At 42.8% G+C, this 12,014-nt stretch overlaps 1 protein-coding gene across 2 annotated transcripts in view; it reads right to left on the reverse strand.

Annotated features, from left to right (window-relative positions):
* Positions 1-9,226: 9,226 nt before the first annotated feature.
* Etv5 (ETS variant transcription factor 5) overlaps positions 9,227-12,014 on the reverse strand; it is a 70,414-nt gene continuing 67,626 nt past the window's right edge. For both annotated transcript variants that reach the window (XM_090343411.1, XM_090343401.1), the window contains exon 13: positions 9,227-11,763. In XM_090343411.1, the coding sequence (XP_090199537.1) occupies positions 11,542-11,763 (222 nt within the window). In that variant the 3' untranslated portion in view covers positions 9,227-11,541. The remainder of the gene's footprint in view (positions 11,764-12,014) is intronic.

The raw sequence follows: 12,014 nt of genomic DNA on the forward strand, positions 1-12,014 counted from the left end.
TCTATAGGAGATCTAGCAAGGGCTTAATAGAATAGATATGGTCTTGCCTTCATGGAATTTACAGTCTATTTAAGAAAGACTAATAACACAAATGAATGAATAAGCATTGTTAGAAGTTCTATAAAAATAAAATGAAAACTTCTATTTTTCTCCCCCTCCTCCTCCTCCTCGACCTCCTCCTCCTTCTTTTCTTTTCCTCTTCCTTTTGCTGGAGCTTGATTAAGGGCTTCATGTTCAATATTCTCCCAGCTGAATCACATTTTGCTTAAACATAAAATTTAAATATGTGCTAAAATGAAATAACTGGGATTGAAACCAGAACTTTCCAAATGCTAGACAAGTGTTCTACTACTTTTGTGACACCCCTAGCTCCTCTATGTGGAAGATGCGTTGTTTGTGTTCTCGTGGGGTAAGCTGGGTGATCGGGGATGGACTCTGAGATGGTGTCACATTTTAGATCCAGGCATCAATTCATGACCAGGATGGAGCAGGAGGTAGGTAGGTACAAATGAGACACCAAGTTCAAGTGTCAACTTAAGGAAGGTTACCAAAGACATGAATCTGGTGACTCTGCAAAGGCATCTATTTCCACTACCTGGCATGGTCACACTTCCCTTTTCCAACCAATACTTGTACCCTTCCCAATTTCCTGCCACTGTGGAAAGATTTCTGTCACCATAGATTTTTGTTCTTTTTCTTTTCCTCGTCCTGGGGCTTGAACTTAGGGACTGACTCTGAGATTCTTTTTTCTCAAGGCTGTTACTCTACCACTAGAGCCACAGCTCCATTTCCAGGGTTTTTTTTTTCATAGTTAATTGGAGATAAGAGCCTTGTGGATTGCCTGGATTGGCTTCTAACTACAATTCTTACATCTCAGCTTCAGGAGTAGCTACAGGTGTGAGCCAACAGTGTCCAGTTGTCATCACAACATAGGTTTGCCTATTTTAAGATTTCATGAATTAGATTATATATATATATATCCTAGCTAATATATATATATATATATATATATATATATATATATATATATATAGTAGCTAGGATTACAGGCATGAGCCACGGCACCCAGCAAAAGGATCATTTTGAGACTAATCCATGGGGCTATAGCTCATTCTTTTATTTATGTATTTATTTATTTCATTTGTAGGGGCTTGAAGTCAGGGTTGGGGTACTGTTCCTGAGCCTCTTTGTGCTCCAAGCTAGTGAGTGCTCTACCACTTGAGCCACAGCGCCCCTTCCAGTGTCTGAGTGCTTAATTGGAGATAAGAGTCTCACCAGGACTTCTTTGAGGAGGGGCCTTCGAAACTTGATCCCCAGACCTCAGCTTCTTAAGTAGCTAGGATTGTAGGCGTGAGCCCCTAATGTCTAACACATAGCTCACTCCTTATATTTCTGAGTTGAGTTTTGTCTAACTTGCTAATGAATATATATTTTAGAGGCTGTTATTATTAAAGATTCTTGCAAAAGTCTTTTTGCACTACATGCTTGTATTTCTCTTGAGTAAACATTTAGGATTGGAGTTACCAGGTCACAGAATAGATGTATACTTTGCTTTGACAGTCTCTCAAAGCAACCATTTCTCACTCAAACCAGTATTGTATCCACATTGTTACAAGCCTTTTTACCTGAGTTATTCCAGTGGGTATTATTTAAAAGCCCCAAACAGTGGGATGACCTGGAACTTTAGAGAAAAATCACTTGAGAGTCGGATGTTGTAGCCCATACCTATAATCCTAGCAGTGGGGGGATGGACTGAGTCAGAAGAATTGAGTTTGAGGCCAGCCTGGGCTTCAGAGATCCCATCTCAAGCAAAACAAAACAAAACAAAATCACTCTGACTACAACACAGAGAAGAGGTTGGAGTAGGGCAAGGGTAGATAGACTGCTGACTAGCAGTGCAGGTGAGAGTTACTGTGGATGGAGATACCGAGGGTGGAAATGATTAGAGAGATAATCAGAAGGTAAAATTAGTATTTTGGCTACTGATTAAGACCACTAGAAAGGCCCACATTCTTTTCTTGGGTTTTATTTGTTTTTGTATTTTGGTGCTGTTCCTGGGGCTTGAACTCAGGTCTTGAGTGCTATCCCTGAGTTTTTGTTTTCCAGGCTAATTCTCTACCACTTTGAGCCACAGCATCATTTCTAGTTTTTTGATAGTTAATGGGAAATAAAAGCCTAACAGATATTCCTGCTTGAGCTGGTTTGGAACTGCTATTCTTAGATCTCAGTCTCTTGCGTAGCTAGGATTATAGGCATGAGCCACTAATGAGTGATTTGATTTTTGAGGATGCACATCATTTACTGTTAGATACACTTTTCTCTCCAACCAATGTGATCCCTTAACCATGTTATAGGTATACTATGGAATAGCATACCGTCATTAAAAATGGCATTGCAGGCTAGGAGTTTGGCCTAGTGGTGGAGTGCTTGCCTAGCATGCACGAAGACCCGGTTCGATTCCTCGGTACCACATACATAGCAAAAAGCTGGAAGTGGTGCTGAAGCTCAAGTGGTAGAGCTCTAGCCTTGAGAAAGTCCAAGGACAGTGCTCAGGCCCTGAGCTCAAGCCCAGGACTGGCAAAAAAAAAATGGGGTTGCAGAAGAATATATATATATATACATATACATATATATATATATATTTTGATTGGTCATGGGGCTTGAACTCTGGGCCTGGGAGCTGTCCCTGAGCTCTTCAGCGCAAGGCTAGCACTCTACCACTTAAGCCACAGTGCCATTTCCCGTTTTCTGGTGATTCACTGGAGATAAGAGTCTCATGGACTTTTTAATGCCTGGCTGACTTTGAACCGAGATCTTTAGATCTCAGCTTCCTGAGTAGTCAGGACTACAGGCCTAAGCCACCAGCACCCAGCTAGAAGAATATTTCTTGATATAGAAATATTTCAAAAAAGGGGCCGGGAGTTTGGCCTAGTGGTAGAGTGCTTGCCTAGCATGCATGAAGACCCGGGTTCGATTCCTCGGTATCACAAACGTAGCAAAAAGCCAGAAGTGGTGCTGTGGCTCAGGTGGTAGAGTTCTAACCTTGAGAAAACCCAAGGACAGTGCTCAGGCCCTGAGCTCAAGGCCCAGGACTGGCAAAAAAAAAAAAAGAAAGAGAAATATTTCAAAATACACCATTCAAAAAATAAGTTAAAAAAAAACCTGAATGCAGTACAGTAAGTCTATTTTGCAGTTAAACAAAACAAAACCAAAATCCAGTTTCTAGGCCAGTCACTTAGAAAGATATATAGGGAAATGTTCATTGGTCTTTAGGTTGAGTTTTCACAATATTTTTAAATTTGAGCCACAGGTTTTTTTTCCTTTCCATTTTTTATACAAAAAAACCCCATATGCTAATTATATAATATGTAAAAATGGTGTGTTTTTTTGAAAAAAAGTTTTTTCAAAAAAATGTAACATTTCGAAAATGAACATTTAGGAGCACAAAACAAGTAGATCCTCACAAGGCTGGGAAGATAAGGATAACAGCATCTTGATTTTCTCTTTTCTTCTTGAATGGCCACTGAAACCTTACACATCGCAGACAGGAGAGCTGGCAGGGATTCTCTAGTGTTCTTCAGATGTTGAGCCAGAGGGTGGAGGGGCTTTATTAGAGGCTGTGCTAAACTCAAATCGGGGACTTTGAAATCCATGGCGCCTTCTTTGGTCCATGTCCCTACTTTCCTATTGTGCTGGTCTCTGCCAGTCTTCTCTCTCTATGCAATGGCTTGGACAGGCCATCCATAGCATCAGCGCCGCTACCCAACCCCAGTCCTTGCCCTGCTGACACATCAGAAGCATCTGCTGCAGCAGTTTATCTTGAGTGTCCCAGAGCTTGGTTCTTTTTTCTTCTATTTATACTTATTCTCTTAGTGATTCTAGTCTCACCTTTAAATAGTGTGTGTGTATATGTGTGAGTGTGTGTGTGTGTGTGTGTGTATGTGCACACACGTATGCATATACCATACTTGGGCTTGAACTCGGGGTTGGGCACTATTCCTTAGCTTTTTTTTTTCACTCAAAGCTGGCATTTTATCACTAGATCACGGCTCCATTTCTGGATTTTGGGGGGTTAAATGGAGATAAGAGTCTCATGGCTTTGAACTGTAATCCTCAGATTTCAGTCTCCTGAGTGGCTAGGATTACATGTGTGAGTCAGGGGTGCCTGGCCATACTAACACACCCTGATTCCTTTCTCTAGCCTCAAACTCCCCTAACCTCCAGATTCCTATATCCTAGTTGGTGCTCCCATTTTATTCCCAATAGCCACCTCAAAGAGAATATGCCCCCCTCACAATGCCTGTTCTCCCCACATCCGACACCGAGACACTCCTTCTCAGACTTTTCTTATTTCAGTTAAAGGCCACTTCAACCTTCCTTGTGCTCAGGCCAAAAAACTTTGGAGCCATAATTGACTTTTTTCCCTCAAATGTCTAAAACCCATTGGTTCTACTTTAAACAAATATCCACAGGGTCAGGAGTTTGGCTTAATGGTACAGTGCTTGCCTAGCATGACAAAGGCCCGGGTTCGATTCCTCAGTACCACATACATAGAAAAAGCCAGAAGTGGTACTGTGGCTCAAATGGTAGAGTGCTAGCCTTGAGAAAGCCCAAAGATGGTACTCAGTCAGAGTTCAAGCCCCAGGACTAGCAAAAACAAAACAAACATATCCACATATGCCCTCTTTATGCTCTTGGTCTGAGTTACCCTCTTGGTCCACATGGATTCCTGCAGCAACCTACAGTGTGTCTTCTTGCTTCCTCTCCAGCTCCCTACCATCTATTTCAAAGCAACCCTGGTTTAAAAATGAGGTGCTGGTGGCTCACAGTTTGTAATCCTAGCCACTCAGCAGGCCAAGATCTAAGGATTTCAGTTTAAAGCCAGCTTGGGCAGGACAGTGTAAGAGTTTTTAATCTCCAATTAACCAGCCAAGAGCCAGTGGTGTGGCTTAAGTGGTAGAGTGTCAGGCTTGAGCAAAAAAGCCAAGTGAGAGCTCTAGGCCCCGAGTTCAAACCCCAGCACAGGCACTGACAGAAAAAGTGATCCTTTAATATGTGCATCTGATGATGTCGCTTCTAAGCTCAAAAACTCTGTAAAGCTAAATATGGACTATGGCAAAGTGGAGAAGTCCTGAAACGCTTACCTGGGGTGATACCACCCCAGCTAGTTTCCCGACTTCACATCTCGCCATGTGACCCAGTTTCACAGCTTTTCTATAAACAACCCAAGGACGCTCCAAGCTTTTCAGATATCCATCCAGCAGCGTTTCCTACGTCTTTGCTCAACTGGGAAGTATTCTCTGACCTCCCTGTTTATAACAGCCTTTCACCCTCACCATTCACTGTCACATCCTTTTTTTTTTTTCCTGTAGTACTTAGCACCTTCTAACAAATATTATTCTATTTCACTTTTTGTCTGTCCCTCTTCCCTTATATAAGAATTGTATTTGCGGGCCGGGAGTTTGGCCTAGTGGTTAAAGTGCTTACCTAGCATGCACGAAGACCCGGGTTCGATTCCTTGGTACCACATACATACAAAAAAGCCGGAAGTGGTGCTGAGGCTCAAGTGGTGGAGCTCTAGCCTTGAGAAAGTCCAAGGACAGTGCTCAGGCCCTGAGCTCAGGCCCAGGACTGGCAAAAAAAAAAAAAAAAAAGAATTGTATTTGCTTTTCCCTTGCTCTAATTTTAGAGCAGTACTTGGTATCAAATAGGTACCACGTAATGTATAATATTCAGTATGTTATACTTTGTATTCTAGTTTTACAGTTTCCCCAATTAGCCTATGAACTGCTTAGACGCAGGACATATTTTACTGCAATTTCTCCCCAACTTTAAAATGTCTATGTAGCACAATCTCACATGTAATAGGCCACTGATAAATTATAACTGAAAGATGGAAACAAGACTTACCATAATCATGGAGACAGGCAAACATGCTCATCAGGAGTACCTTGGTAATTGTTAAAGGTAAGTGAAGGTATCACCATTGATGCCAGCTCTATGCCCCTTGGAATTAACTGCAACTGTGAGCAGTTCCCAGCATGCTCACCCTTACACCTAACTTCCTCTCTTTCTAGCAAGAAGTTAACATCCTTAGGGCTAATCTTCGACCCACAGAGGCAGGGGTTAGTGGGTAAGTCCTCACCCCTCACCAACTCATGGTGACTAGAGGAAGATGGAACCAGTATTTAAAGATGAGCTGAAATGCATCTTAAACACTCAAGAGGTTATCCCATGCATCACAATGGTCGGAACATACCTTTACTTCCTAAATGCCTTTTATATTATTATTTTGGACCTCTAGCAGTCTTGGTATCTACTAATTGCTCAGTGTATATATGGAAAGTGAATACACTTGTATGTTGAACATGGGATTGAGCTGTCTTTGGAGCTTGCTCAAAAGTAGTGAGGAGGCTATTCTGTCACGTGGGTGCAGGGGGGCTGTGAATGGCTGGTGTTGGAGGCTTAAACTAACTTTATTGCTCATGTTGGACCCCTATCACTTGAACCATACAGCTTCCAACTTTCTGCTGGTTAATGGCGATGAATCTAGTGGGCTTTCCTGCCCCAATTAGCTTCAAATTGTGCTCTTCAAATCTCAGCCTCCAAAGACAGCTAGGATTACAAGTGTGAGCCACCAGGGCTCAGTGAGGGTATTTACTGATGGAACTGCCCCACCTCCATACACACACACACTCCTCCAGGAGTCTCCTTTCCTCCTTATCTCTTACCATTGGACATGGGAGGCTTCGCTGTGCCAGGAGGCCCTGAGACTCTGGTTCAGTCCTGGCAATCAGCAAGATGGTGCCAGAGTCCCCAGTGCCCCACCTCTATAAGAAGCCACCAGGAACATTCAAAGAAGAAAGTCATTTTGGAGGCTAATGATCATGAATATTTTCAGATTCAATTTCAACAAAGTGTAGCATTTAAGAAAGCCTGCCAAAAAAAGGTAATGGAGATTTAAAACAAAAACAAAAACATAAAACAGTACTCTGTAAAGTGCTAAGGGTTAGCTATCTTGAGGTTCACTGCCAAGGTCAATAAATCAAGGCCTGGGTGTGTAGAGCCAGCTCTTAAATTGGAAGAGCCAAGGAAAAGATGCCCACTCAAGAGGCCCCTGCTGGACAGGAAGTTGTACTGTGATCAAGGGACAGTCCACAGGGCACCAGTGGCTTGTAATCCTAGCTGTTCAGGAGGCTGAGATCTAAGGAAGCAAACCCTGGTAGAAAAGTCCCTGAGATTTTTTTTTTTTTTTTTTTTTTTGCCAGTCCTGGGCTTGAGCTCAGGGCCTGAGCACTATCCTTGGACTTTCTCAAGGCTAGAGCTCTACCACTTGAGTCTCAGCACCACTTCTGGCTTTTATCTATGTATGTGGTACCGAGGAATCGAACCCGGGTCTTCATGCATGCTAGGCAAGCACTTTAACCACTAGGCCAAACTCCCGGCCTCCCTGAGATTTCTTAGATCCAATTAACCAGCAAAGAAACTGACATGGAGATGATGGTGCCTAGATGAAGTTTAAGCCTCCAGTACTGGCAGGAATGTGGGGATACATGAATGGGTGTACACACACACACACACACACACACACTTGCTTGCCATTGAGTGACCCTTGTTTCTACCATCCATTTAAAGCGCAGTATACTTATACTGAAGAAAATACTGTTTATACTTGTATTAAAACCAATTATTTGTCCAGACTTCTCCCCTTTTTTTCTTGTCTTTTAGAGGTCACACACTGAACACCTGCCATCTATATTGTTGAGTAAGGGGATCTCTCTCCAAGGTTTCCAACCGTTTTGAGTCCATGAGTCTTTCTTCCTTCCACCAGTTTACGTTTGGCCAAGCTGTGTTAGGATTGATTCTGCATAGTCTTGGCTTTCAAAACCACATTCTTTTGCCTTCACACTACCTCTTTGTCATCTAATAACTGAATAAGCATTGTCTCTGTGGCTTGGCTTATGAAAGGAAACCCAGATGAAGAATAAACTTCACATTTGTTGGCTTCCTCTCCCAGTGCCCAGCACTAGCAAGGCAGCAGTTTGGTAACCTCCTGTCTTAGGTTAACGATCTGGGCCCCCGCCCAGGCTGGATAATGAGACCAAGAATAATGGGGAGCTGACTGTCAAAACCTTATCCTAGGGAAGCCAAGAGGAGAGCCCCTTTGTCCTGCATCCCCACCCCAGCCCTTTTTTCTCCAGTCATCTTTTCTTAATCTGTTGAAGCTAATGGGGTTTATGTGACAGACATTTATTCTCCACAAGCTCCAATTCAGGCAACTGTGCATCAATTCAGTCTGGGATGTTTTTACACTTACAGGCTTGTAAAACAGTAGAAGAAAGATAGGAGATAGCTTACAGAAAGCCTTCTGTTCTAGGCTTTTATAAGGATCTGCTTTATTTTTTCTACTGTAATAAGAGTCTTGAAAAGGCCAAATTAAAGGTGCAGGATGGAAGAGGAATATTAAACGGCATAATAATTCATACAACTCTACAAACTTCTGTTCTCTCCACAAATTTCTCAAGTGATACAGCTAGGAGAATGACACTTGGAAAATATATACATTGTGGCATGGATTTTATTTGCTTGTTTGTGTTTTAGGACTTAATTGTCAGTAAAAAAAAATTACTTGTCAAAATGCTAAACCTGTTGTTTGAAAATTTTGGTATGGTCTGGTTTTTTTGTTTGTTTGTTTTTTTTACTGGTATCCTTTTTTTAAATTTTTTGCCAGTCCTGGGTTTGAGCTCAGGGCCTGAGCACTGTCCTTGGACTTTCTCAAGGCTAGAGCTCTACCACTTGAACCTCAGCACTATTTCCGGCTTTTTTCTATTTATGTGGTACCGAGGAATCGAACCCTGGTCTTCATGCATGCTAGGCAAGCACGCTACCACTAGGTCAAACTCCCAGCCCTTCTAAGAGGCTTAGCTAGAATAATTCTAGAACTTCTAAGTCCTATAATTAATATTTTCCCACAATTCAAAGACAAAACAAGATATGCTTAAAAGAAGTAGTAAGACTTAGTAACTAAAACTTAGTTACTAAGAGTTAGGGTTAGCGGAGTCTACAGACTGGGAGACACTGCTCCACCTCCTATCTTCTTGGACCAAAGTTTTGGGAAGAATTTCCAGGCATTATTGCCTTCACTGACTTACACCTCCACCATTCACTGGTAAGGCTGAGTAGCTAGATCACCTAGGGCAAGAAAGAGAAGAATTTAGGCACTTGGTAAACGAAAAGCAAATTTCTTTATTGTACACAGTACAGAATATAACGCAGCTTGGCAGGATGCATACAGCCCTGCGTAGAGGAAAGTATTTCAGATCAACCAGCAGGTTTAAAGCCTTTCTGCACTGTAGACTTTCCACACTCTGGAAAAGAAGCAAACAAAACAATCCCCCTGGAAACCCTGGGAAAACAACAACAAAAACTACCATCTGGGAGGTGAATGAATCCCATGGGAATGCAAGGGTGACAACTGCCATCCTAGGGCCAGTGACAGCACAGGCCACGTGGTTTCAGCAGCGGAGGGGCAGCTCAGCGACAGAAAAGTATTTTCATACTTGGTAACAGAATAAATTCATTAAAAAAAAGTCCCAAACCAAAGTAAAGAAAGGGGAAAAAAATAAAACCAAATCTATACAGCATTTACAACAAATAAATCTCTAGCCAGCTGGGGGTAAAATATCTATGTATAGTCTATATGTAGATTAGAAAGCTATAAATATGGTTTAGAAAGAGTCCTTTGATTAGAGTATACAATGCTAATTAAGGCCCAAGCTATAGGTTTGACACCTTTTGGGACTAATTAGCTTTCAAAAGAGGAAATCTTACATTTCCATAGCTATCAAATGCACCACCCTTCCCCTCGTCCCTAAGAACATCATCACAAATGCACTGTTGGTCATACGAGGGACTGTGAAAGCTCCATTCAGAGAAAGGCAATTTGAAGCCACGCCTCACACTCACACCGGACACGAGGACTAACAGTGTCATGGGGGCACAATTCCAGCAACAGGAAGTCAGCAAGGTGTGATCTCTCCCCAGTGACTTTTCCTCTACTCCAAGCTCAACTTTCATAGAGCTTACAATGTTCCCAATATAATACAGCAATCAAAAACCAAATTTTTTTTAAAGAAAAGATATGTATGTCTGGGGGGAAAAAAGACCCAGAATGTTAGCAATGTTTTACCTGTCAGTGCCACACATAAAATCTCAAACCCTACTGCAGCACTATGATGCATGGTCTTAACTCTTAAGATTGGAAGGAAAACCAAACATGGGAGAAACAGAAAGGTCACTAATCATGAGGTGAGAACCCTTGAGAGCAGAATCTGTAGGGTTCCAACTAGGTGATCGGGTTTCAAATGGACGGGGTGTCAGGTATGTACATCTGCTCCCCAGAGGGGCTGAGTTAGTGAGCGTGAGGAACTGTACACAAGCTTGTGTCCAGGTGGCCCTGTACACTCCAAAAATGTACAACTCAGGTGCAAATGCTTCATCGGGTTGTCTGGTATAGAAAGCACAAAAGCAGGCAACAAAAGCAGGTTTTTAATGTGGGTGCGGGTCTTTATGTGGGTGCAGGGAGGCCGAGCAAAGTCCCTCTCAAGCTGCAGCGTCTTCATAGGCTGTCACTGCTCTGCCGAAGGGACACAGTGCAGTTACCAAAGGTATTTTTTTTTCTCCTTTTTAAATATTTTTTGTGGGTTTTTTTTCCTTTAAATACCAAAACTACAAAAATCAGTTTATAAACTTTTTCCAAAACAACCACCAAAACAAAACAATCCCCTTGACTCAAAGCAAAACAAAATACTGTCAAAAGTATTGATCGCCCTTCTAAAATGAAAGCCATTCGCATTCAGCCACTTGATTGGGAACAGAGAGAGGCTGGCTCTATACTTGGTGACCACATGGCTAGAAGGTTCCCGAGGGTAGCAAGAGTTTGAGAACCACAGTGGGGAACAGCTGTCTTGACTTATTGCCTCCCTCCCCAGGCCCACCCTTTTCTCAACCAAGGGGGAAGCATTTCAGACTGAGCTAGAAGAACTCTCGTTACTTCAAGTCTTCATGATCTGAGCCTCCTCAACTCAGCTACTTGCTTTTATATGAGCTTATGTTTTCTTTTTCAAAAAATTGTGCAAGTCAGAGAGCCCTTCCATGTCAAGGCATTTAGTAGTCTATGATCAATGCAGATTGTCTCACACAGTCCTGGTTCTGCAGGTACTAAGCTTACCAAGGCATTGCTTTGCATAAATTTTCCATAGTGGTAAGGAGGCTCCATTTCCATCTCTTCCCAGAAATCTAGTCAGAATCAGAGTCGAGGTGCCAGCCTTTTTTGGCGGCTGTCTTCCCCTCCCTGTTTCCACTCTCCAGCCAGGTATCTGTCTTTTAAGGGTGTCAATCCCAGAGACGGCTTAGATTCTCCAAATAATACTCAAAGGGCAAGCTTTAGGAACAGCCAAGAACACAAACAAAACCACTGCCCTCATTTGCCTGAATGGGAACTGCTAGCTCTAGGGTATGGCTGCTCAGCCACTCAGAAATTTAGTAAGCAAAGCCTTCAGCATAGGCGAGGCTGTTACAGCGATCCATGTCCAGGAGGTAAGCAGGGCTGTCTTCAAAGTGGGTCAGTGGCAGAGTGTCCTCCTCATTAAGGGGGCACTCGGACTCCGCCTTCAGGAATGGACGCTGGTTGTCCGGGAAGGCCATGGAGAAGAGGGCATCTGGGTCACAGACAAATTTGTAGACATATCGTTCTCCGGCCACCTGTACGAGAAAGACACCTTGCGATGAGCTGCGGGACCAATGGAAGAAAATTTCTATCACAGCAACCTGTGTGAATCGCATTTCGCAAACACAGCCATTGTGTCAGGACTGTCAACTGAAGCCACAATGGAAAGTGTACTGTGGATTCTGCAGGCTATCTGTCAGTCCTCAGACCCTGGAACCCCGAACAACCAGCATCAGCATGCTCCCACTTGTTACGCTGTCAGTAGAGACCCAAAGTGAGTTTTCTC

Source organism: Megascapheus bottae, chromosome 1 (genome assembly GCF_031878675.1).
Source record: "Megascapheus bottae isolate mThoBot1 chromosome 1, mThoBot2.hap1, whole genome shotgun sequence".
Lineage (NCBI taxonomy): Eukaryota > Metazoa > Chordata > Mammalia > Rodentia > Geomyidae > Megascapheus > Megascapheus bottae.